The 25048-nt window shown below is 52.1% G+C and overlaps 10 protein-coding genes across 10 annotated transcripts; 5 read left to right on the top strand and 5 right to left on the bottom strand.

Moving 5' to 3' along the window:
* Window positions 1–5094: 5094 nt before the first annotated feature.
* Window positions 5095–6716, top strand: BJX68DRAFT_230504 (endoplasmic reticulum-Golgi intermediate compartment family protein). Its single transcript, XM_071039206.1, has 3 exons — window positions 5095–5318; window positions 5442–6032; window positions 6091–6716. The coding sequence occupies exons 1-3, from the start codon at window positions 5231–5233 to the stop codon at window positions 6594–6596; spliced, it is 1185 nt and encodes a 394-aa protein (XP_070902465.1). The 5' UTR covers window positions 5095–5230; the 3' UTR covers window positions 6597–6716.
* Window positions 6717–8045: 1329 nt separating this feature from the next.
* BJX68DRAFT_207005 (uncharacterized protein) lies at window positions 8046–10464 on the bottom strand. The gene is made up of 3 exons (XM_071037657.1): window positions 10340–10464; window positions 9536–10255; window positions 8046–9462 (listed from the first exon to the last, which is right to left on the bottom strand). The coding sequence occupies exons 1-3, from the start codon at window positions 10394–10396 to the stop codon at window positions 8227–8229; spliced, it is 2013 nt and encodes a 670-aa protein (XP_070902464.1). The 5' UTR covers window positions 10397–10464; the 3' UTR covers window positions 8046–8226.
* Window positions 10465–10681: 217 nt separating this feature from the next.
* Window positions 10682–12430, bottom strand: BJX68DRAFT_206814 (RNA polymerase III-inhibiting protein MAF1). The gene is made up of 2 exons (XM_071037654.1): window positions 12085–12430; window positions 10682–12024 (listed from the first exon to the last, which is right to left on the bottom strand). The coding sequence occupies exons 1-2, from the start codon at window positions 12088–12090 to the stop codon at window positions 11041–11043; spliced, it is 990 nt and encodes a 329-aa protein (XP_070902463.1). The 5' UTR covers window positions 12091–12430; the 3' UTR covers window positions 10682–11040.
* Window positions 12431–12573: 143 nt separating this feature from the next.
* BJX68DRAFT_253453 (AP-1 complex subunit sigma) lies at window positions 12574–13782 on the bottom strand (the record flags this gene model as incomplete). The annotated part of the gene is made up of 5 exons (XM_071042722.1): window positions 12574–12621; window positions 13125–13399; window positions 13479–13596; window positions 13685–13718; window positions 13772–13782. The coding sequence occupies 5 exons, from the start codon at window positions 13780–13782 to the stop codon at window positions 12574–12576; spliced, it is 486 nt and encodes a 161-aa protein (XP_070902462.1).
* An 882-nt stretch (window positions 13783–14664) lies between these two features.
* On the top strand, window positions 14665–16844 carry BJX68DRAFT_279641 (uncharacterized protein; the record flags this gene model as incomplete). Its single annotated transcript, XM_071048774.1, has 1 exon — window positions 14665–16844. One exon carries the CDS (start codon window positions 14665–14667, stop codon window positions 16192–16194), a length of 1530 nt encoding a protein of 509 aa, XP_070902461.1. The 3' UTR covers window positions 16195–16844.
* Window position 16845: 1 nt separating this feature from the next.
* On the top strand, window positions 16846–18394 carry BJX68DRAFT_206890 (uncharacterized protein). The gene is made up of 5 exons (XM_071037655.1): window positions 16846–17099; window positions 17146–17290; window positions 17341–17513; window positions 17572–18074; window positions 18238–18394. Exons 1-4 carry the CDS (start codon window positions 16970–16972, stop codon window positions 17958–17960), a joined length of 837 nt encoding a protein of 278 aa, XP_070902460.1. The 5' UTR covers window positions 16846–16969; the 3' UTR covers window positions 17961–18074; window positions 18238–18394.
* Window positions 18295–19417, top strand: BJX68DRAFT_206791 (MARVEL domain-containing protein). The gene is made up of 3 exons (XM_071037653.1): window positions 18295–18663; window positions 18739–19005; window positions 19058–19417. The coding sequence occupies exons 1-3, from the start codon at window positions 18628–18630 to the stop codon at window positions 19268–19270; spliced, it is 516 nt and encodes a 171-aa protein (XP_070902459.1). The 5' UTR covers window positions 18295–18627; the 3' UTR covers window positions 19271–19417.
* Window positions 19418–19712: 295 nt separating this feature from the next.
* Window positions 19713–21463, bottom strand: BJX68DRAFT_206759 (uncharacterized protein). Its single transcript, XM_071037652.1, has 2 exons — window positions 20563–21463; window positions 19713–20509 (listed from the first exon to the last, which is right to left on the bottom strand). The coding sequence occupies exons 1-2, from the start codon at window positions 20813–20815 to the stop codon at window positions 19746–19748; spliced, it is 1017 nt and encodes a 338-aa protein (XP_070902458.1). The 5' UTR covers window positions 20816–21463; the 3' UTR covers window positions 19713–19745.
* A 296-nt stretch (window positions 21464–21759) lies between these two features.
* Window positions 21760–23292, bottom strand: BJX68DRAFT_206757 (phosphoesterase superfamily protein). The gene is made up of 2 exons (XM_071037651.1): window positions 22652–23292; window positions 21760–22599 (listed from the first exon to the last, which is right to left on the bottom strand). The coding sequence occupies exons 1-2, from the start codon at window positions 23201–23203 to the stop codon at window positions 21790–21792; spliced, it is 1362 nt and encodes a 453-aa protein (XP_070902457.1). The 5' UTR covers window positions 23204–23292; the 3' UTR covers window positions 21760–21789.
* A 1205-nt stretch (window positions 23293–24497) lies between these two features.
* Window positions 24498–25031, top strand: BJX68DRAFT_263786 (Calycin-like protein; the record flags this gene model as incomplete). The annotated part of the gene is made up of 1 exon (XM_071044780.1): window positions 24498–25031. One exon carries the CDS (start codon window positions 24498–24500, stop codon window positions 25029–25031), a length of 534 nt encoding a protein of 177 aa, XP_070902456.1.
* Between the last annotated feature and the right edge of the window lie 17 nt (window positions 25032–25048).

Genomic DNA, 25048 nt, shown 5'->3' with positions numbered 1-25048 from the left:
CGTGAATACCACGATGTTTTTAAATGGCTAACAAGCTTTATTTTGATTATTAGACGTGCCGGGACGAAGGCGACTACAAAAACACTCCTCCACCACCTTTCTATCCGACCACTCTTCGCTCTCTTCGAACAATGTTGCTGGCTCAAGATTAAGTGCCCTCAGCAAGAGACGGCTCTCTATTCGTGACCACAAAGTGCCCCAGGGTCCACGGCCGCAAGACCCGTCACGCAGGTTCGCTTCCTCTTCTTATCGTTCTTTTCATCCCATTTGGAAGTTATTTTTGATTTGCGATTGTTCCAATGCATCTAATGTGTATTTGCTTTGCAGCTCCGTCTCGGTCCTCCACTCCGGTCAATCCTCTATCGATTCCACGAATGATTCTCTAAAGAGCAGCAACTCCCGTGTTAGCCTTCGGTCAACTAGCATGGGCAACGTCGCGAACCAAACTCCTCCCGATAGCATGGAATTTCTCGCCCCTGTCAATTTCGATGATTTTCACAATAGCATTATGGCAGAGCCAAGCCTAAGCCAGTTTCCTATGCCTGGGAGCGGAGGAACCGGTTTCGAGCGACAATCTTCCTCGTTTCACCCAACTAACCCATGGGCGACTAGCACAGCCGATTCTAATGCATCAGGGCAAACCAGGAATCTTACATCACGGCGCAAAAGCTTGATCGGGCAGAACCTTTCCACAGATCTGTCATCACGTCAGCCGACAAACACTGCGACCACTCGCAATCGCCGCCAGAGCCTCGTTCAAAATCAAGGGCCGACCAACCCTGCGCCGCGCGCGCCACGTAAATCAATCGGACCTGGCTCACTTCCAACGACTACATCTGCGCGACGACAGAGCTTATCGGCTCGCAAAGCCAGTGCTGACACGACACGACAAGACCAAACAAGCTATCTTCGTCCGCGGGCCCAGAACCACGAGCTCAACGGGGAACATGGTGCAAGACTCCCGTCCAATGTTCGAAATGCGAAAGCCAAGTCATTTCAACCTCCGTCGACCGAGTCCAGCGAACATTTCTTGACGGCGACTGGATTTGGAGACCACTCCCGCTCTTCCTCCACAAATGCTGTTCGAACCCCAGTAAAGAATCAGGGAGGAAGACCAATGACCCCTTCCTCATCTGCAAAGCGAGTGTCGGTCATGCCGCCTCATGCGACCGGCCTCGGTGCTCGGACAATTAGCCCGACGGATGCGAGACGCCTTAAACGTCTTTCCATAGCTCCCCAATCGCACCCATTGCCATTTACGCCCCCAAGCCAAACGGAACCTATGCCGCTTCGTCCTCGCTCATCCGCTCATTCCCCCTCGAACATTCCGCGGAAAAGCGCCACGCCGTCTTCCACACGAACCACACCAGACCCGAATCGCAAATCTTATAGCTCTGGCTTGTCTCTGTCTTCGAACACGAGCTACAATTCTGCCAGAAATTCTGGTGGCTCGTTACAGACGAGATTGTCCCAAAATTTCTCATCATCTCGGCTTCCAACTCCCAAACCTCGTGTAGAGCATTCCGTCAATAATGGTGACGAAGTTCCACCCGTTCCGGCTATTCCCAAAGCCTACGAGTCTCCGAAGAGCGAATTTGATCAACCACAGTTTCCGATCACACGGAAGTCTAGCTTACCATTGGAAATCGAACTGTTGAAGGCCAATAATGTGCCCGACTCCAATGCAACGCTTTCTCACGCTCAGCCGGCGAAACCTGCACCTGTGGACGAGCGCGGGTTGAAGACTCCAGAGGCCGAGCCACAACCCCGTGGCGCATTCGGGAGGACAAACCTGAAGCCCCTCAAGCTGCCACCCTTGAATTTACTGCCTCTCGGAACACCCATGACGACCAAAATCGAGGCTCTGGCTGACAGGGAGGAAGAAGCTGACCCGACGACCCCATCGGCCCAACTCATATCCAAGACCCCAAGTACGCCTCTGACAGCTTCCAAAGCTAACTTCTTTTCTTTCCGGGATGACGAGGATCCACTTCCGCTGGCTCAGGCGAGGAGCAGCACCTCTCATTTTGCCCTAAGTACTTCCTCCAGCATTGGCCTAAGGACTGCTAGCAGTTCCAGTGCCCTCGCGTCTTTCGAAGGCAACCCTGGAGGTGCTCGCACAGTATCCCCCTATATTTCCTACACATTACCAAAGAGCAATAGCGACTTCAATCACCTGCGCCAGAAGCCCAGTGCAGACTATTCTCCAAGAATAGCTCAGTCGCATAAGCTCACTGGGCCTCGTCCTCAAACTCAGTCGTCTGCACTCTCGAACGCGGAGACGGTTAGCCAAGTCTCAACGCCTTCCGACACCGATACCACTGGTGTTTCCGGCTCCTCCCTCCGTAGCAAGATTACCTTGTCACGAAAACGGAGCAACTCCAAGCCCCAGCAGGCTCATAATACCAGCATTGACCCTAAAAAGTCTGACCTGATGCCTCCCCCGAAGCTTCCGGCGTCCGCTACTTGGAACAATCTGTCTACTACGAAGAACTCGAGTCCTACCCTGAAACCAGCATATCTCAAATCCAGGCGGCAATCGTCCATGTCGAACGTCGCGAACCCAGCGCTTCGAAAACCGAGCTTTAGCAGCGAACAAAGTCTTTCTTTAGAACCGACCATCTCTCGCGAATCTCACGAGAGTGATGCAACTCACCGCTCTGCTTCTTCCATACTTTCCCCTGTGCACAAAATCATCAGCTCTGCCAAGTCCAACATGGCTTCTACCTCGGGCTCTGGTGAAAGTCATGTAGAGACCGAACACAGGATTGCGGATGAGGAGATGCGGAGACTCGGCAGCAAACGAAAAGACTTCGAAACTGCAGCAAGAGAGCTGGATGACTTGCGCCGGAGAGCTGGTCCGAAAGAACGTGTCACACCCGCCCAAGCACTAAGGGTCGCTCATCTCAACATATTCGAACGTGGGGAGATCATTGACTTCAAAGATATCTACTTCTGTGGAACACAGGATGCGAAGAAACACGTGGGAGATCTCAATGCACAGGCTGCAAACTTTGGTTACGATGATGACCGTGGAGACTATAACATTGTCCTAGGTGATCATCTGGCTTACCGATATGAGGTGATTGACGTCTTGGGCAAGGGCAGCTTCGGGCAAGTTGTCAGGTGTATTGACCACAAAACTGGCAACCTGGTTGCTGTTAAGATCATTCGCAACAAGAAAAGGTTTCACCAGCAAGCGTTGATTGAGGTTAATCTCCTTCAAAAGCTCAAAGAGTGGGATCCACATCGCCGCCACAGCGTCGTCAACTTCACACAGAGCTTCTATTTCCGAGGACATTTGTGCATCTCAACCGAGCTCCTCGGCATCAACCTTTACGAGTTTATCAAGGCGCACGATTTTAGGGGGTTCTCTATTAAGCTCATCCGTCGTTTCACGAGGCAGATCCTCTCTTCCCTTACCCTCCTACAAGCGAAGAAGGTCATCCACTGTGACCTTAAACCAGAGAATATTCTGCTCGTCCATCCTCTGAGCTCCGACATCAGGGTGATTGATTTTGGGTCCAGCTGTTTCGAGAACGAAAAGGTCTATACATACATCCAGAGTCGATTTTACCGCTCACCTGAGGTCATCCTGGGTATGTCTTACGGTATGCCGATTGATATGTGGAGCTTGGGATGCATCTTGGCTGAGCTCTACACCGGCTACCCGATCTTCCCTGGTGAGAACGAACAGGAGCAGCTTGCTTGCATTATGGAGGTGTTTGGACCCCCAGAGAAACATCTTATTGAGAAGAGTACTCGAAAGAAGCTATTTTTTGACTCGCTGGGCAAACCGAGGATAACAGTCTCCTCCAAGGGACGAAGACGTCGGCCTAGCTCCAAGGAGCTCAGACAAGTACTAAAATGCGACGACGAGGCCTTCCTGGACTTTATCTCACGCTGTCTTCGGTGGGACCCCGCTCGTCGGCTCAGCCCCAGCGAAGCCCTCAGACATGAGTTCATGACGGGCCACAAATTGGCTCCGCGGACCAGGCCGTTTGGGGCGCACTCCCCTGGCAAGCGGGTGAACACTTTGTCCACACCGACCACAGGGCGACCTCTTCCAGAACCCCCAGGGACCAGTTTTAAAAACGGCACGTTTGTCCGCAGTCGAGAACCCTCCAATAGCTCTCCTATCAAAGCATCCTCTGGCAAGCGTCACTCAACAGTCAGCGGGCTACCGCCGTCAACGCCAGCTAAGCGAGGCACCAACACCACCACCACGCCCGGATCCGCGTTACCCCGGGTTTCTGCCCGCAGTCTAAGTGGAAAGCCGGACCTCGCAACCGCGGCGGCAGCGACAAGCTTGGTAGGTCGAGCGGCTGATGGACTAGCCTGAGCTGGCGAAGAAAGGCTAACTGAGGAGCAGAAACCCAAATGATTCTTCTCTATACTCACGTTTTCTTTTCACTTCTTGCATATCTGTAATAATACTCGTTTGATTATTCAGTTGCATAGCAGGCTGGGGACGCTTGTGGTTTTGTCTTTTTCTGTTTCTTATTTCATTCTCTTATGATTTGACATTGACTGCTGGTTCGATGAGCCACTGAATGAGGCAGAATAGTTGTTCTTATACCCTCGCTTGATATTTTGTATGCCTGCGACGACTTGACTTATTTTGTCTTTATCTTCTATTCATTTGTGATTTGTTACTTCACCAGGTTCCTGATATTGTTACGACTGTGGAGGCCGAGTTCATACATGCTGCATGTCTACCACCTTGCATTTATCCTTCTCGCTGGCTTTATTCTTTGCATTGCTTACTATTCTTCATCATTCTGTGATGGGCGACCGACGTTATATTTGAGATAGACGGGGGGAATCATCCCGGAGGCCGTTTGTATATGTATCCTTCACCTGGCCTCCGGTCTCTCGCTGTGCTGTATTTTGCAGGGGTGGAGTCTGGACCTGCGTTGTTTAGAAGCTTCGTGGACATATCTACACAAAGAGACACAACGAATAGACATGATTAATTTGCCATGCGTTGAAAAAAAGGCACCTGGAAGCGAGGGTTTACGAGGCTGGAGCGGGATGTTTTGCTGCGGAGTCGGAGACTGTTTTGGAATACTTGGCCTTATCCTGTTCTCCCATCTCGCTCGCTCTTTCTTCCTGGCAGCTCCGACCCACTGGTTAACCTTGCTTTCCAACTTGCCTAGCATTCGCTTGCTCCAATTCCAATTCCCATGCCTTGACTGTTCAGTCTGCCACACTCGCGACGCCGATCGTCATGAATGGGTTTGCGGACCACGGCCTCGACGAGGATGCCTTTGGGGAGAAGTCGACCTTGAAGGGTCTCCAGACATTCGATGCTTTTCGTGAGTACACTCACTTATATCCGACAATACAAGGAATTGTTACTATATATCTTATTTTCCCTCCAGCAATTACCCCCGTGCAACCTTCTTGATTAGCGTACTAACCGCAATGCGCGCATCCAGCAAAGACAAAGCCCTCGTACACCACCCCCTCTCGCCGCGGCGGGCAATGGACCGTCCTGATCCTCGCCATCTGCACGCTCTTCTCCGTCACTGAATTCCGCACCTGGCTCCGTGGCACTGAAGCGCACCACTTTACCGTCGAAAAGGGTGTCTCGCACGACCTCCAGCTCAACCTCGACGCCGTCATCCGCATGCCCTGCGACACCCTCCACATCAACATCCAAGATGCAGCTGGTGACCGCGTACTTGCCTCGGAGATGTTGAAGAAAGAGCCTACCTCATGGAAGCTGTGGATGGACAAGCGCAACTACGAGGGGTTTACGGGGGGGAGAGAATACCAGACGCTTAGTCGCGAGGATGATCGGAGACTGAAGGACCAGGAGGAAGACGCGCATGCGAGGCATGTGCTTAGTGAGTTGCGGCGCAACCCCAATCGAAAGTTCCCCAAGGGGCCGAAGCTCCGGAGGGGGGATACGGTCGATTCGTGTCGGGTTTATGGGAGTCTTGAAGGGAATAAGGTGCAGGGCGATTTCCATATCACGGCGCGTGGGCATGGATATCAGGATGGGCAGAAGCACTTGGATCATTCTGGTACGTGACCTCTCTCGAGTTTCCTCAATCCCGGCCCCCGGCTAATATAATTGCGCAGTCTTCAACTTCTCGCATATGATTACAGAACTCTCCTTTGGCCCACACTACCCAACGATCCTCAACCCGCTCGACAAAACAATCGCAACAACTGAATCCCACTACTACAAATACCAATACTTCCTCTCTGTCGTCCCCACAATCTACTCCAAGAACCAAAACGTTCGCCCCGAAACCCTAAACACAAACCTCGACAGCTACCGCAGCAACAAAAACCTCATCTTCACAAATCAGTACGCGGCAACCAGCCAGTCCGAGGCGATCCCAGAGTCGCCTTACCTAATCCCGGGGATCTTTTTCAAGTACAACATCGAACCAATCCTGCTGCTGATCAGCGAGGAGCGCACAGGGTTCTTAAATCTGGTTATCCGGCTTGTGAATACGATCTCTGGCGTCATTGTTACGGGGGGCTGGCTCTATCAGATAACCGGGTGGGTCGTTGAGTTGAGGAAACGCAGGGCGAGTGGGAAGTCGGAGGGGTATTTGCATGGGAAATTAGAGGAGTGATCTGTCTTATCTACAGTTTGGTTATCGGGTCGGAGTTGGAATTGTCTTCTTTTTATTTCATGTTTTAAGATACAAGGTGTAAGTGATGCGTATGCTCAAATCTATATATCTACTACTGCATCTGTTCGCAGGCCTCACGAGGGCTATGTAGTAGATAATATTTGATCTCCATATATCCAAAAGAGCGAGCTAATCAAACAATACCCTGGCTCACAGCACAGCATGTTTCTGTGGCAGAGCCAGCAGTTGGCCCTCTGGTCGTGTTGGTTGAGGCCACCCCCAGTCGGTCAGCTCAGTTGAGTCTAGAGAGTCGAGACCGAGATCTCAAGTCCCTAGAAAGGCACCGCCATGTAAGGTATTGGCCCATTGATGCGCAAACGCGCAAGGAATGTGAATCACATCTGTGCCTAACTGGTCAATCCCAGACCCTCGATCTGCATCACGCAGAAGTAAACATGCAGCATTCCTTCACTTGGTCCTCACCGTCATCTTGATCGTCCGGGGAATCTCAAGGCCGAAGAGATACCCCGGCCCTCCATTGTGCCTCTCTTCGGAATATGTACGTATACATATGGATCCCACTATAAAACCCGCACACCCCCAACTTTGCCTCTCCCATCTGCCTATTGCACCACTCTAGAAGTACATCCCAACCCAACTCCAACCACAATGAAACTTATCACAGCTATCCCAGCCTTTCTGCTCGCGACCCTGGCCCCATCCGTAGCTGGGCAGAAGCTTTTAGGATCTGTACAGCGCCCTTCCTGCTCCTACGCCCTCAATATCCCTCCTTCACCTCCTCTTTCAACCAAACCACAGCCAAGTACTGCTACTCTGTACCCGATACTCCAGACTAACTTCATCCTCCACTACGCCACAGGTTAGTATAACTGACAGCAATGGTGCAACAATATCATGGCCGGCTTCCGGAACCTGCTTTGATTACCCTGGAGGGTATGTATATGTCCTCCTCCTGCGCCCCTCTCAACAGGACATCCCAGACTGGTCAACCTACATACATGACACATTAGTACTAACAAATCCCCATAACCGCTCAGTCCAATAGTTGCCTTATCCATCAGTATTCTCCCGCTGGCCAACACGCCCCCAACTCCCATCCGTTGTACTTTCTTCTCGTAAGTTGTCACTTTGCCTTCTTGTTGGAGCTGGATAAGTCCGGTTGGATCGAGAACTGACATATTTCCTGCTGAAACCTGTAGGACTGCGAGGTGCGGTGGCGATCAAATCACCTTGAACACGGGCCCCCATACTTTCCTGCGGCGGTTGGTAGTTGGGAGCTGGAGCTGTGAGGCTCAGCCACAGACGCAGGCGTAGGTCTAAGATTAGCTTGGCCCCGGACTTCTAGAAGATCGAGGCACTCGTGTACCAAGGAGCAGTTTGCCTAGTCTCTTGGGGCGGGGAAGCCTGGCTAGTTTGTTGTGCGTATAGATTAAACTGTACACAGCTGCTACTCGCTATCAACCTACCTTCCTAGCGTTTACCATAGGACGAAATCATTACCTGCCCAGTCCATGTGTAGTAGGTGTATGTGCCTGGTAGCATGACTTTGACCCCGGAACCATAGCTTAAAGCTTAGCTCGAACACGACCAAGAAAGAGAAAGGTAGATTCTATATCTCGAAGATCTCGCCCATACCCACGCCGGCCCCCTCCGCCCCAGCACGGCTATCGACAAGATCCAACCGCCATCCCTTCCAGTCTCGGAGTTGCTTCTTGATTCCTCGTACCCACTCGACACGCTTGCGAGCCTCTTCCTCTGCCTGTGCGCGGGCGAATTCTGCCTCGTCAAATTCGTCGTCAAAGTTTTCTTCTGACAAAAGCTCGAGACTTCCCCGTGCCCCTGGGGCGTGTTGGTGTGCCTGAGATTGTGTAGATGAAGGACGGTTGTAGAATGGTGACGTGCCTCCCGTGAACGCGGCAAGTCCACTCGAGAGCACGGTCGAGAAGGATGAGTGCTGCTGCTGCGATTGTCTCTGCGCCATGCTGCGGCGTCGAGAATGCTCGGGGCTTCCGCCAGTGAGGTCCACGTCGTCGAAGGTGTTCGCGGCCGAGGGGTGAGAGTACTCAGGAGCGTGCTCATTTTCACCATCGTGGCCCTGTTCCTGCAGCTCCTGGCGTTTCTCGCGCCAGACTCCGCGGCGGAGGTCAAAGTTCTCCCCCTCGAGTTCGCGGATTCGGCGCTGGAGACGTGAGCGCTCTTCGTCCTCTAGTTCGTCGATGGCGTCGTCGTCTGCACCGCCGGAGCCGGCGTCTCGTTTGCGAAGCGCTTCTTGCTCCTCTTTCAGGCGGAGGTTCTCGTTCTCTGTGCTCGCTAGTTTCTTCTTAAGGACGGCGGCTTCCTTTTCGAATTTCTCGCTCTCGCGGAGGCGGGTCTGATGCCGGGCTTCGGATTCTTTATGTAGGTTGCCGATTGCTTGCAGCTTCTTCTCTAGTGTATCGATCTTCTTTTCGGACTCTGTCTTTTCTTGTTTCAGTTCTTCGATTTCTCGCTGTAGGCTTTTGATTAGGGTTTCTGTTGATGTCTTGTCCACGCCCTCCTTGACTGCCTTTTCAGAGGCCCGTGTCAACGCGTTCTTTGCATCTGTGAGCTCGCGTTGTGATTTTTCAAGAGCAGATTCACTGCGTAATAGCTTCTCTTCTAACGCCGCAATCTGGGTCTCATGCGCAGACTGTGTCGAGATTTGGGCGCGTAAATTCGAGATTTCTAGCTCCATCGCTTCTACCGCCGCGGACTTGGATTCTAGCTGCTGTACGAGATCCGATGGCGGACTTTCCGACGGTCCAGACCGATGTCTATTCGTCTGAAGGTGTGAATTCTGTCGTTGAAGGGACGCAATTTCCGCTTTCTGCATACTGTTAGCCCATCATCACACTATGACCCGTATAGCCTCAAAAGAACAGATAAAAAGGGAAGCATACCAACTCTTCAACCCTCTCGACCTTGCCCTCCGCAACTCTCAACCGCTCCCTCAATTCCGCAACATCAACACTCGCCTCCCTCAAATCCTCCAGCTGGTCCTCCGTCTTCTTGAACCGACCGGTAACCTCCTCAACCTCCTTCTCCAGCCGCCTATTCTCCCTCTCCAGCTCCTCAATTCGCCCCGCCTGCTTCCTGTACACCTCATGCACGGACTCACCATCCGCACTAAGCGGCGGCAGCGACAACGACGGCGACTTTATCGTCGCAGACGGCGAAGGCGAAGTCGCACCACCACCCTGCCCTTGCGAAACAGACTGCTGTCGGAACGATGACGACCGCATCTTCGACTGAATCGATAGCGACGGCTGCCGTGTATGTCCTGCGCGTGGCGTGGGCCCCGGATCCGGCTTCGTCGTTGCTGCGTCTGTAGCTGCGTCTGTAGCTGTTGACTCGGACTCGGCCTGTTCGTGCCCGGCCCCCTCTTCTAACCCCGTCGGCGCATCGGGCATCGGCTCAGATGGTGATTCTCCTTCATCTAGCGGGGTTGTAGTCGTCTCGGGTCGAGGCTGCACCTCCCCCTTCCCTGCGCTCTCCTCCGGGGCTGGTCCCTCTTCTGTGGGCGTCGCGTTTGTCTCTGCTACCTCGGCCTCTTTGGCTGCGTCTGTACTCGATCCTCCGGCTTTCTTCCCGGCTTTCTTTTTCTTTTGGAGGGCGGCGACCTAGTATCAAAACACAGGTATGTTAGAGAAACTATACTTCACAGCATTTTCGGAGAGTAGAGGGCTGTCGGAGGGGAGAATTACCCTCTTTTTCGCCGCGGCGAGCTTCTCGGCCTTGAGGCGCTCTTCCTCGTCGGCCATCGTGGATGTTTAGGTTGTACGTATGTGCAGTAAAGCGGATTGAGCAGTGACAGGAAACTAGATAGGAGGGAAGGGAGGAATGTGGTATTCGTTATTTGTTGTGAAATTGAAGGTGGGTTTGATGGTGAGGGAGGACAGCTTTCCCCATGCCGCGCACGGGCCAACTGAGGTTCCTCGATAACGAAACGATAGCCGAAGTGGCCTACTTCGTACTTAATTCGAGTCCTGTCGCCACATCACACTCCAGAGTGACTCCATGAGACCTTTTACGTAGTAGATTTGGAACGGAGGTTCAAAAGTCGATTCGGATAAGGTACAACAAGAAGTAAAGTAAACGAAACAACGCCATCTCATCGCCACAGCTGTCCACAGCGTGGGCTGGTCACCAAGGAAAATCACATCAATTAAGTACTGTAGTTAAGGGGGCCTGTCGGCTACCTCGTCAAACGCCCCCAAGCCAAACCCGTTGGAAATGCAGGTTGAATGCAGAGTAGATAATATCAAGCAGGAAACGCCTCGCAAAAGAACGACTCATACAAAAGCGATATGGAAGCAGGGTAAAGGGGGTACTGAGAAACGAAGCAGAATTGGAGTTCAGGCAGTAAAACAGAAGTGAATGGTAACGTTAGGTCATAAGTCATTCATCAAACTTCCATCGAGTCGGCGATTTCCTCACTCATAGCGCGCACGGTGCCCTTGCTGCCGGATCGCGATCGGAATTCCTCGTCGCTCATGATGTAATTGTCGAATTCGTCGCCGCCAGCGTGCAGTGGTCTGGACTTTTCCACGTCGCTATCGCTCTCGATTTCGTCGATTTCGGCGTCCTCGCCAAACCAGTAGCGGGCTCGCTTGCTTGTTCCTAGGTCCGGGGTGAAGTAGCCGTCGTCGAATGTTCTCTTCGTTGTTGGCGTGGCAAGCCCCTCGCTCGGTGTATGGCTAAGGATTGGAATCGCTTTGACGTAGAGATAGCACACGCGCTTGCGCAGGCGGTTGAAAAAGAAGTAATGGAGGCTCCAGATCGCTCCATCGTCCGCGTCTGATGGGTCCTCGTCAGGCGAATAAGAGTAGATCCCGCACTCCTTTAACGACATTTGTTCATCGATAATCTTCCACATTTTCCGACCCCATGTTGCCGACGCTTCGGCATTGTATGATCCTGAGACAGCTGACGGTGAAGGCGGTGTAAGATCGATCGCTTCACGTGGCCGGAGGTTGAAGAGAGTCGAGTCAATCGTGTTCATCACCCTCTTGAGATTCCGCTCGCGACGGAAGTCCGAGGGCCGTAAGACATGTGAGAAATCGTAATCCGGATGGCTCGCGTTCAGCGTCGCGATCAAGTAGGCAAAGGTGCGGCGACTGGAGTGGTCGCTCAGGGGGCCGAACGGACTCGATCGCGAGAGGTTCAAAGAAGCCGCTGCGTCGGACGCAGTTGGAGGTGACAGTGACGCTGAAAGACGAAGGACTGATTCATATTGCGCTTCGAGCGAATGCTCGATGTTCTTGTATAGTTTGCGATCTGACCGGGCGGCTTTGGTTGTGTACAGATCGCATCCTCCAACAATATGGCAATCGGCGGTATCGAAGTTTAATGAACTTGTAACGTCCTCGAATTCGGGAAGAGGTAGGAACTATAGATCACTGGCGTTAGTCGGGTCAGGCAAGGTTGTTGGTGCGCGGATAATGCTCACCTTCATCTTGGGCTATAGGTGGACTCTCAGCACAATAGCGGTACTAGGCTGGTGTTATATGTAGACGGCAAATGTATCGCAAGTCAACTCTCTGCAACGACACACTATATTTGGCTACAACAAAGGGTGTCACAGTCGGAACCGTGGGTCTTTGTTGTCTCAGCTGGTCCCGATTGTCGGAGATAAGACCGGTAGGCGGAACAGCTGGCTTGATCAGCGGAAGAGGGGCGGACAACGGGTTGGTGAATCTGAGTTGTTCGCAGCAACAGATGCCACTTCAGATATTATAATGATGAAAAGCGATGAGAGGGGGTAAAAAGAGGGGGAAACTGGGTGATGATGTTGAGCGGTCGACTGGGGGATGGTTCGAGTTGCGCGTTGCGACCGAATCACGTGGGAGCCGCAATCAGCCAGTGATATCACTCACCTACCTCACGGGTCCCGATGGGAACCAGAGAACTGCAGCATGCAAGACCCGAAAGTTCGTCATCACAGGAGGCCCTGCTTGGAGAGATTGCCGAGGAGTTCCTGATTGCCCTGATTCAAGTCAACGTAGTATTATTAGCCACTGGGGGTGGTATAGTGAAGACAACGCCTATATACGTCCGAACGCCAATAACAAATGTCCTCGCAAACCCACAAAGCAACCAGCAAGAGAAAGAAACGCTCATCGAGTGACAAGGCTTCTACATAATCTTCGTAACCACATCTTCCTCAACCTGAGGTGAAGAGACGTTAGCGTCATACAGGAATCGCGGGGTATCAATGTGAAGCTCGGGAATACAATCGTAGACGGCAAAGGTAGGGCTCGTGAAGCGCGTTTCAGTGAAAGGCAATGATTTCATAAGTTCCGGTGCAGGTGCGGTCTCGAGAGGGTAGTAGAAGGCTGTAGACGAGCAACAGGGGGAAACAATCAAGCCAATCGAAGTCTGATCGGAGAGGTCGTTCAAAACCGCAGTGGCATCCAGATTTCCAATACAAATACTCAAATCGACAAACATCTCATATATCCGGCATAAGTAAGAAATGCAGCGACTCACCTCCATATCTTCCAGACTATCCTGCTGGCTAATACACCGCAGCACATTCTTCTTGCTGCTCTCCTGCATCTCACCCGCCAGAAGCAATTCATCCAGGATGAAGTACGCCTTCTGGAAGTTGAAGATGATATCCAGCTCGCACACGTTGCCATAGTACTTGTCCATCTGCTCGACGTATCGGTGCACGATCTCGAGGGTGATCAGCTCGTTATCGGTGGAAGCGCATCCGGCGATGAAGAAAAGCGAGGCATATCGACGGTAGACGACCTTGGTGTCTGGTAAGAATCGCAAGTCAGTGAGTCACTGTTGACTAATGCGGGGAGGGAAGGCGATGGCCGGGAGTTGTAATAGTACCCTTGTACTCGAGGAAATTGCACATGCGTGTCCGACGGGATAGAACGAGTTGAGTCACATCCTTGATGATTTTGGCTTTCTCCTTAGGTGAGAGGGTCGTGAACCATTTTGCGAGGCGCTGCGTGGCAGAGGTCAGATGTCAGCAGGGGGTTCGAGCTTCCTCAAGCTTGCGGCCAGATCGCAGAGTCGGGTGGGTGACGACGAACCACTTTGCCCTGCCGGGAGAGGAGGATGAGATAGCTGGAGGGTGAATCAGCGCATGTCCGCGGGGACTTGTAGAAGACAAGTCTTACTGGATTGCCATTGTGTCGGTTAAGAAGTGGGAACTGTTGAGGGAGTCGAGGAAAAAAGAGGGTGTTGGTGGAGATGAGGGCAGATTCTTTAGCACGGGCGGCAAGGGTTTCTTACAACTGCCCCGCTACACCACGAATCACCTCTTCTGTTGTTGCTTTGTTTCGAAGGTCGTGGATATACTGTCATCTTCTACATTGTACTGCTTAATTGACGGAAATCATAACTCAAGTCTATTTTCGTTACTGCTGAAACTCGCTCGTCCAGCGGTGACGATGTAAACATCCGCTCCATACTGACATCTTAGCTCCGGTATACTATCTACCCGAACACCATACCCACTTTTCGCTGCTTTAAGGCTCGTTTTTTGCTCATATTTCGACAGTCAAAGCATCAGTTGCTGTTTTCGATGCTATAATTTGCTTATGTGTCCTTCATGAGATGGACGACGAGGCAAGGAAGGGAACAAACAGAAGTAATGGCCATCCAGACTAATGAGCCAGACACATTCCTGGAGAACTATATTGTCCTCTCTGAACGTGTCGGCAGACGCGTGATTAGCGCCGAAGAAAAAAAATGCTCACATTCTTCAAATCTTGACGCGGCTGTCTTGTTTGCGAGCACCTCGCAAGGTCTGAGACAGGATAGAGCGCCTAATATGTTTTACGGACATCGTCACTCGTCAGTTACGAGCAACAGCCTCAAATCCTCATCGGGCCAACCATTCGGCAGTGTAGTGAAGAGAGAGAAATCCCAGGTACGGTATGTATCGGCACTCAGCCTCGAGGAGTTGAGGCATTGCATGAAGAAGCCCTGTGGAATGCGAGTCAATCACATAAAGACCACTTAGGCCCTGCTTGCTCTTGTAAGTATCAAGCCGTCAATTCTCTTCAAGATGAAGCCTTACCTGACTATAGGAATCCTGCTCAGTGCATACGTTCGGTCAGCGCTGTGCCAGATCCTCAATATAGTCGCGCACCAAGACGATGATCTCTTATTTCTTTCACCAGACCTGCTCCATTATGTCCAATCAGGCCATGAAGTCCGCACAATCTTCATCACCGCAGGGGATTCGGGAATGGAAGCAAGTTATTGGCAAGGCCGCGAGAGAGGTGCACGAGCAGCCTACGCTTTGATGAGCGGTGCACCTGATATCTGGACGGAGAGAGACGCGGGCATCCCAGGCCATGAAGCTCCGTTGTTTACCCTGAACCAAGACCCGAAAGTCTCGCTCGTCTTTCTCCGCCTTCCGGATGGACATATCCAGGGACAAGGATTTGACGTAACTGGAAATGAGAGCCTGCAGAAATTGTGGGAGGGAGCGGTACCTAGCATCCACACAATAAGTGGATCCGGCTCGTATACGAAGGACGAGCTGCTGAAAGCCCTCGTCTCTCTGATGGTCGGCTTCGGCCCAGAACGCGTGAACACACTGGACTACGTCCACCCGTACGGAGACGGGGATCACAGTGACCATCATTCGGTGGGGTTCTTCGTTGCTGAAGCTGTAAAGTTGTACAAGAGCAATCCCATGCTGACGGGCTATATGGGCTATCCGGTCATCAACGAGACAGCAAATATACTCGGTACAGATCTCCTGGGAAAGCAGCTCGCGTTCTATGCGTATGCGAGAGGTGACCCTGCCGTTTGCAACAGCCATATGGCTTGCCAGGGCGAACAGTACTATCCTCGATGGCTCGAACGCGAATACAGGCTTGACGGCGGGCCCGTTGCAAATGCCGGCTCTGCCCAGGTAGCTGGTTTAAATGCGGCGGTAGCCTTAGATGGGTCGCAGAGTTCGGATCCGAAACATTTGCCTTTGACTTATGAATGGGCGCAGGTTAGCGGGACACCTGTCGAGTTGATTAACGCTGAGACAAGTCGTGCTTCATTTAAGACCCCGAATGAGCCGGGCTCCCTGACTTTTGAGCTGGTCGTGAGCAACGGGAAGACGAGCAGCGCGCCAGCTGTTGTAACGATCACTGTTATGCGGCATTCTGAGAACATTGCTCTCAAAGCAAGAGTAACGGCTTCATCTGCAAATACCGCCGCCAGCCAAACTCCAGATAAAGCGATCGATGCAACCGCAGGTGGATTTCCAGCAGACTCCACCCACGAGTGGGCGAGTCAAGGTGGCAAGACGGGGTCCTGGTTGAGTCTCAGCTGGGAGAGCCCGCAGGTAGTGTCAAAGGTCGCTCTCTATGACCGCCCGAATCTCGACGATCAAATCACAGCAGGCGTCATCGAGTTTGACAGTGGGGAGAGAATCGAGATTGGAGAATTAAATAACTATGGGACGGCCAAGAGTTTTGAGGTCGAAGACAGGACTGTCCGCAACCTCACTATCAGAATAACGGCCGTTAGCCCTTCGACGATGAATGTTGGTCTCTCTGAGGTTCAGGTCTTTGGGTCAAGCGTATCTTGAGACGTATTATCGTTGTTAGTTAGGGAATCGATGCATCTTTTTCGTCAAATGTTCGCCGATCACCTGCTGCCACCGTCAGCTGCGCTTGCTCTGGCTTTGTATAGAACCCATTTTCTTCTGAACATTGAGTACCGACTAAAGATCTCTGATAATTCAATGAGCAGTATAGCATCAACAGAGAACCTAAATTTTTTTTTTTCATCCAGCCTCTTAGATGCCCAAGAATGGGTCTACCACATGAAAGGCGAGAGAAGAGCAGAACATACCCGCGTCGAAGAGTTCAGGATTTCGCCCTCGACAAGACGTCAACACGGCGACTTTAATCTCGAATTTCGCACTTTTCTCGGAGCTAGTAGGTGTTAATTTTAGCAATCAAAGCTTTCTCAAAGAGCTTCAAGATTTTCTGATTCGACGCGGCACAGGGGACAAAGCGACTGTAAACGCTTCGCTGTGCCGCCTCCAAGAGAACAGGCGCTAAATGCGAGGGACTGATCCTTGCTAGAGCTGAACCACAAATAGCGCATGAGCTCATCCGATAGGCCGGAACGTCTGAAAAGCGTCGCTAGCTTATTATCTGCAATGGTTGTCCTCAGTCTCTGACTGGCTGGTTGATGAGGTTGGCGTGGTCTTGTTCTGGGCATCAGGCTGAGCCGCTGAAGAACAGTTTTCGAATAATTCATTCGACTTCCCCTCCTTTCCACCGAAGTGGTTCGACGCCAGAAGATGCATTCCAGGGAAAGGTGATGCTCAAGCTCAAGCTCGAATATCTCTCAGCATGTGGCCGTCGGAGCACTGCTATATCCTCCTCGCATTACTTGCGAGCACCCAAAGCTTGAGCCGCGCTCAGGAGGAGACGCCCACGCCAATTGGGTCTCTAATCGGCTGGTATATCGGACCAAGCTCAAGTTAGCCACCCATCCAGTATCTTTGAGACTCGCCTAACAGGAGCAGCTGAGCGGTTGACCGCTGCAAGTCCCTGGGTCACGGTTGGAGATTATGCTGGCGAATGCACCACGACCAACGCCGACCAGTGTGTCCTACCGACCCGATGCCAGGGCAACATCTTGACATGGGACAATGGCGAGACTTTCAATTGGTATACGGCTCCGAACTATTTCATGCGAAAGAACTGACATTTATTTGCAGTGGATCGGCGTTTTCCTGCGTGACGTTCACTATATTCGAGACCTCGCCGGCCGGTCTTCCCTCGGCGAGTAGCGTTGGATGCTGGCAGAACTGGAGTGCATGGACCGTGTATCGTGAGCGTCCAAGCCCAGCGACATCATCCGAGTCAACGAGCACCACCACCACCACAACGAGTAAGCATCTGAGCCCAGATATCCGCTGCAGACAGACTGACAGCAGGCTTTCCTTCAGCCACGTCCACCACCGAGCCCACCCCTACAGACGATCCCGAGGAGGAAGAAAATGACAATGGTAGCAGATCCTCGGATCAATCATGGATCGCTGGAGCCGTGATCGGCCCGGTCGCAGGATTCGCAATCGTTTTCACGGCTGCGTTCGTTTACCTTCGGCGCAAGAAATACCAGTATGTCACGGTCCATCCTGGGCAGGTACCACACGATAGTACGTATCGGATACCTCACGACAGTACGTATTATGGGCCTCCGAAGCACTATTCAACTCCGTCATCAGAGGCGTCAAGTTCGCGATATGGATATGCGCCGGTGGAATACCCAAGCGAAATTGCGGGCCACCAGACTTATGAGATGTCATCATCATCGGGGTTGGTTGAAATGCGATGAATTGAGGATAACAAAAGGTTTTCTCGTATATCTGTCAACTTTTGAAGAACGTAGGGCTGGCCTAAGCCCGGCTGGAGACACGAACCACTTTTCCTAATCGAGTCACCCGATCAGGTTAGTTTTGGCCCCAGTGAGCTTAATGCTAGCTTATGCCTGTTCTTCGTATCGTGCCACCGGAGAAGCAGCCGTGGGTTTCCACAGTTTCGAGTCTCGACTCGCGGTCTCGGATCCTTCGGCAGTCCAGACTTTCGAGCTTCATCGCTGACGGCATGCAAAGCTCATCGGAGACGGGCGGTTGGCATCCCTGCAGAGCTCCCTAGGTAACAGTACGGGATCACAGCTACAGTCGCCGGTGAGAACTTACTAAGATCTTGAAAGATCCTGTAAGATCTTATCTTTGACTTGTTGATTGCTGAAGACAAGCGCGAATGAGTCGTGTTGTTTCGAAGTGGAGGGATCAGCGCAGATCGACTGGTGATTTCATGATTCTCGAAAATGGATGACGTAGCAAACAACAGTTCATCTGATCGTCATCTGCTCTGCACTCCGATCGTTCCGCTCTTAAATCCATGAAAACCTTTTATTTCCTCTTTCTTTTCGATCTCAATAATCTTCATCGTCTTCGTCCCATCACCATCTTCAAAGTCCGCGAGAAACATCCGTCAAAATGAGAGTCTTTCAGATCGCCCTCCGCATTTGGGAGGTATGTGTTTTCGCAAACGACGACACGTCTATTATACTCCTGGTAGAACCACAACACTGACAAATTGCTATCCAGTTCGTCTGGACACTGCTCGTCATGTCCCTAATCGGAAACATGATCGCAGAAGCCTTTGCCGGAAACCCCGCCACAGTCAACTACACCATGTTTGTCGCGGCCTTCTCCATGTTCACGCTCTTCTACCTGATCCCCGCATCAATCAACCCGGACTGGGCGATCCACCCGATCATCATGATCGTCCTGGACACCCTGAACGCAATCTTCTTCCTCACCTCGGCGATTGCTCTCGCGGCGAGACTCGAGGCCCACAGCTGCGGAAACAGGGTACGCTCCCTTCTTATACAATGGAATGTGGGGGCAGATGCTAATCGCGTAGGAATACGTCCTGAGCAACGAAATCACCAACGGCTCGCACAATCCCGAGAAGCGCTGCCGCGAGGCCCAGGCATCGACTGCCTTCCTCTGGTTCGCGTGGGCTGGGTACACGGCCTCCATGGTTATTTCGATCCTGATGTCCCGCCGCACCGGCGCCAACCTGCGTCCTCGCGTCGGCCCTGCCCGCGGCCGTCCCAGTATGGCTCAGGTCTAGATGTCCGACCACTGCAATCTAGTGACAAGTGACGAACAAGTCATGAGTGGACGGCACGATACAGACGACGACTGCGACAACGACATACTACGGTCTTTGTACCGATGACATATCTGGCTGGATCCGATTGCCACACGAGTAATACGTACGATATCACTACTTACTGAAGGGCACATGACATATAAAACCTAATAGTAATGGGATCTGGGGGAGTTTGGTGGTTTGGTTCTGGTGTTTGCGTGTAGGATAAGCTGGGAGGTTGCAAAACTTGGTTCTTGGATTTTAATTGTATTATGATGCTTAAAGCTGGACCTGTTTGTCGATCACGAACACATCAATTGTTCTTTTACAATTCGTACATGCTCCATTCGAGAGTAGTGCAGCAAAGAGGGTAACAAACAAAAGTAAAAGAAAGGCATACGCGAACAATCACCGTCAACTTGACCGAACCACCGCGTAACTCGAGAGGGACTCGCTATGCCAGACTGATACTTCCCGGCTCCAAGCCCAGCTTGTCTTCCATATCATTGAGGAGAAGCTTGAACGGAACAACATGCCCCGTCCCATCGTTGCTATCACCCGCCACAAGCTGGCCAACAACATCTCCATTGCCATTTAAACACCACGCACCGGAGTCCCCCGGTAGGCCAAACGGCCTCCTAGTCGGGCTAGTGGTCACCATGTATGCGCGATGGTGAAGATGCCCAGGTAAGCCCGGAATGCGATGGGCTGCCTGACAAATACCCCCAAGATCACCCGCTGTTAGTCCCGTTGTGCGTCCTCTCTTGAAGGTGACTATGTTGGCAGTGGGCATATCAGCCACAGTGTCTACCGCCTCTTTGGTAGACTTCCAGTGAGGCAGGCCCTCTGGGAATGAGGCGGGCAATTCATCTGCGACTTCGTCGATGGCGTTGATGGGATATGGGCACTTTTCGTGGGATATTTCTATGCACGCCCAGTCGACAAATACCAATGGTGCACCGAGGCCCGTACCATACTCGCGATTTCGCCATCCCGATACTGCGACAACATTCCCAACATGTGGATCGAACTGTTGAAGTTCCTCCAACTTTTGTTTACTCTCCTTTTGGACCCTTTCCCTTCGAGATTTGAGATGCTGGTTAGACGCAGTTGGTTTGTTCGTGATCTTAACATGGCGTTCCAATAGCAGGTTATGATCTTGCGCAGATGGAGATTGACAGGGCCAAGACAGCGCTGTTGCACCGCGTGATTGGATATCTGTTCAGGTTAGTGGCGAGCTTCGCAGACCGGACAGTGGTGTGGTGACATACCCTCGTCGAATGAGCCTGTCGAGTCAAGGCGCACCCCATGATAGCAAGTGATACCCACCGTGTGCTCCGTTCCATCCTGGCGGACTTTCAGATAGCCCCCCAAGGTAGATGTGTTTTGCATATTTCGCCCAACGCTGATTCCCATGGCGTGAGAATCTGGGTTCACAGGCCACCCCAGGTTTTGGCTTATTTGCTCTGCTAACACAGTTTCACCAACGGAAGCAAACAAACCCCATAAGCCTCCAACGTCCATTCTCTTAACATCGAGATTTTGATCGCTCAAGTCCTGGTGCAGCCTCTGAAAGGCTTGTTCCTGCTCTGTGCTGAGTTCCGGCGTCTTTATCACCACCGTCGGCTTGGATACCTCCTCCCAGTAGCCACGGTTGGCTAGGACGATTTGGCGCCAGTCTATACGGTGATGCTCGAGCACTCCAATGGTCCTGTCAAGAGTGGTGTTCCATTCGTCTTGTTGCTGACTTGACACCTTTGGTAGGAAAGTTTGAGGTCCGTTGATGGCGCGCCAGTCTATAATCTCGATGCGTCCCGTATACCCTAAGCCAGGCAGAACAGCCAAGAGCGTGTCCAGCAGCGCGACAATAGTGTCACGCCGCTCTTCAAATGACTCTACCGAGATCAATAGAGTAGTGCTGTCAATTGGCTTTGCATCACTACCTTCGGTCGCACGCGTACAGATGTATGCTTTTTTCCACTCCAGGTTCAATTCTCCATCTAACCTGCAAGCTCGAGTCACACTAATTTGCGAAAATAACCTTACACTTGTCTTGAATTACGATTTCCGGCAAAGATGAAGCTATTCAGGATTTCCCTTTAAGACCCTTTTAGGACTAGTGCACGGCTGCCACAAGCCAGAGCCTTCTCCTTATTGGAGAACGGACCCGACCTATCCAGCATACTGGGTAGTACGTATGGCGCATTATTGTTTGTACTCGCCTACTAGTATGTATCTAAGCGCGGACAGAGATAGATGGAAGGCGTATTCATCTTCGCCGTAAAGCAAAACGATGAGTCTGTTACCTTATACTCTTGGTGTAGACTGCATTCTTCTTCTAACATTAGATGTATCTACTGGGGCTCTCGCTGCATGCATCCCCATCGGACGAGAATATCGTTTATTCTAATAACGTTTCAGCTCTTCATAAATCATTGAGCGCCAAAGCGTGTATGTCCACCAGTATCCACTCCCTAAAACGCTCGTGGATCCTCCATCTAAACCTTCGCCTTCTTAAACGGCTCAGGTTCGGGCAAGTTCTCAAGCGTATCCTTCCTCGCCTTGCTCGTAATCAGATGCTCAAACGACGCCGCAGCCTCAACACGCGGCGTGAAAGGCTCAAAGTCCCAGAGATATCCGAGCGTCCTCAGAATTGACGTAGCAGAATACGAGACCTTCTTTCCCTCGGCATTCGTCCCCTTTTGCTCGACGGCATTCTTATTAACCCAAGGGGAGATGAGCAGAGTTGGAATGCGTCCGCCAAGACGGTCGAAGGGGAAGGTGTAGTTCTCCCCGTTGGGAGTCTTGAGTGTGAAGGTGAGGTTGTCTGGACGAGGCGCAAGCGGCGCGGGAACGTGGTCGTGGAAGCCACCGCTCTCGTCGAAGGTCAGGATGAAGAGGGTGTTATCCCACTGGGGCCCGGAGCGGAGGGCGTCGTAGACGGACTTGATGAAGGTTTCGCCGTCAGAGATCAGACCGCTGGGGTGCATGGATGTCGTGCCAACACCGCAGCACGAGGGGTTGATGTAGGTGAGCTCGGGGAGGGCGCCGGCCGCGGCGTCTGTGTAGAAGTTTGCGAGAGGGACGATCTTGTCCTCGTTGCCGGTTTCGTAGGTCCAGGAGTAGAAGCCGGCGTCAGGACCGGTGCCACCGTCGGGGTCGACGTAATTCACCCACGTGTGGTTGGTTTCCGTGAGTTGTTGAAAGATGGATCTGACGGGGAGCTCGTGATTATCGAAGCCAGCATCGTTGAGGCCGTGACCGTGCGAGGTGCCCGAGGTTAGGGCTGCGCGGTTGGGGTTTGTGTTCTGCATATATACTTTCAGTATTTGTTGAGCAGTTATGAAGGGGAATACGTACTCCTGGGATATCCGAGTGCCAGTAGTTGAAGGTCAGATAGTTCTTGACGAGCGAGGTCAGAACAGGCACCTGCTCCTCGGTATAGTAGTGCATGACCTGCTTGACGAGGTCGGTCTTGTTGGCCTCATCCGCATAAAGACGCATCTGCTCGTGCGCAAAGCCCTTGTTGTGCGCCTTCAGCTCGCCCGAGGCAATCGCCTCATTATCCGGGGTGTAGTCACCGTAGAACTGGATGTTGTTTCCATAGATGGCATGGTCCGGATCATTGATGACCGAGTCGAATGAGCGCGGCCCAGTGCACGCCTCGCCCTGCGACGGATCGGTCAAGTTGAACGGATTGCAGAACGGGCCGTTATGTATAGGATTATCCAAGCCGTGCGTCTTTTGCCCACCGAGGATGTTGTCGAACGAGCGGTTCTCCATGACCAAGATAACGACGTTCTTGATGTGCGACTTGAGGTTCGCAATGGAGTTGGGCTTGTGGGGGCCAGCCGGGCTGGCAACGGCCGCCACAGCAAAAGAAAGAAGACCAAAGTAGGCGCTGAGATGCATTTTGTCTCGTCGCTCCGCTGATGCTCGGTGTTGTTCTTCCAAATCCAACTCATATCTCGGATTTCAGTCGCCTTTTATATCCATCCTGGCATCTGGCATTCCGATTGCTGCGAGATGGAGCACCCTGCCTACTCCAACCCACGTGCAGCGTGTCGTAGCTGTGGTGCATCGCGACAGCATGCGTCCTTGCTTAGAAGGGGGTGAAATGACGCTGATCACGACCATCGCGGCCGTGTGGGACGGCGCCGTCAACACGGCAGGCGACATGGCGGAAGAGCGTTATAAGCGAACTCCAATGGGAGAGATGTGCGACTGCACGAGGAGGAGGTTTCTCTGGGTTGATGTTGCAATTGCATGCGGGGGTGTCCGAGCAGGTGCCCAGGCACAGGGGCGGGTTCCGGAATATTCGTGTGGACAGTCAAGCAGTGATAAGCAAGTATAAGACAGTCTTGGCTGGTCTAGGCCAGAGGATGTTCTAATACGCAGCTGCCGATTCGCTGGATTTTTGTTGAGCAAAGATCGCGCAGGTCGTGCGGATTTGCGGCGGATTTATTGGACATGGGAGTTATCCACTTTGGCTGAAGATCGACAGTGGAGGGGGAAATATCTTCAGTAGACGACATGAAAGGTATTTACTGCCACGAGACGGAGTTGAGTACTTCTCATGATAGTTCTCTTGAGACTTTTGTAGAAACAATGTGCCGTCCATGATTAGGACCTGATGACTTTGGGGGAGCACATGATCGACAGGTACCAGAGCCGCAGGAACACTCATCCTGCACAGTAGTTGTGGCTAGTAAACCCAAGTACTAGATATACCACTATCCGACAGTTTTGTCCACCTAATTTGTGTATTAATATCATTTACTCCAACCCAAGTCCTCGACTCCGATTCAACCCGTTATTTCAATGCCAGCCTCCGAAGAAGAACCCCACCAGGTCCAGGTGCAACCATGGCTCCTAGTAATACCGTGAGGTATCAACGCGACTTGCCATAGAGCAGCCCAGTAGATATACATCGATGCACGGAGTAAATATAAACAAACCTCCGACCTTGAATCCGGATCTCAACGGAACCATGGTAGATGGGACCATTTATCTGTTGTCGTGATGTCATGCCGAAGACGCCAATGTCGACGACATCGTCTCAGAGAGGTATATTGGTAGAAACAAGGCAGCAGACAGAGTGTAGTAGGACCCGAATAGATCATTGAGCTCAAGCAATATCCAAATCCTCCTCCAGACCACTCACTTATCGGCGAAAATATCCATCCCAATATCGAAGCGTCCCAAGATGCCCATAAACCCACCAACCCCCTCAGCAGCCAGCGCATTCAAGTCAGACCTCGAAGACCGCCACCTAATATACGACTATAGCGTCCAATCCTCCGCAGACTCGTCCAAGGACACCGAGAAATGGCGCTACGAGATGTGGTTTCACTCCGACTCACGCATCGTCTACGCCATCCACGGTGGCCCCATGGCCGGCCGCAAGAACTTCCAAGCAGCCACGTACCAATGCATTCGACCGGGCGAGCTCTGGCAGGTGAATTGGCTCGAGGAGACGGGAACGATATGCAGTCTCGTGTATGATATCCCAAGGGGGAAGATCACGACCTTGCTGGGGTTTTCGAAGGGGCATTGGGAGAGGAGTGAGGAGGCCAAGGGTGATAAGAGGAATAAGGCTGATTTAGAGAGGTGGAGAGAGCTGGCCAAAGTCGGGGATCAGAGGGAGAGGGTGTTGTTGAGTGAGCAGGGGGATATCGTGGAGGATTTCCGGGGGAGAGGGGAGTTGCAGGAGATTGACGTTGGCTGGAAGACGATGTGAGTATGGAACTGGGAGAG

The sequence above is a fragment of the Aspergillus pseudodeflectus genome (assembly GCF_044049435.1).
Source record: "Aspergillus pseudodeflectus strain CBS 756.74 chromosome Unknown BJX68scaffold_8, whole genome shotgun sequence".
NCBI lineage: Eukaryota > Fungi > Ascomycota > Eurotiomycetes > Eurotiales > Aspergillaceae > Aspergillus > Aspergillus pseudodeflectus.
Note: the sequence above shows the minus strand (reverse complement) of the source record. Positions and strands in the feature narration are given on the sequence as shown.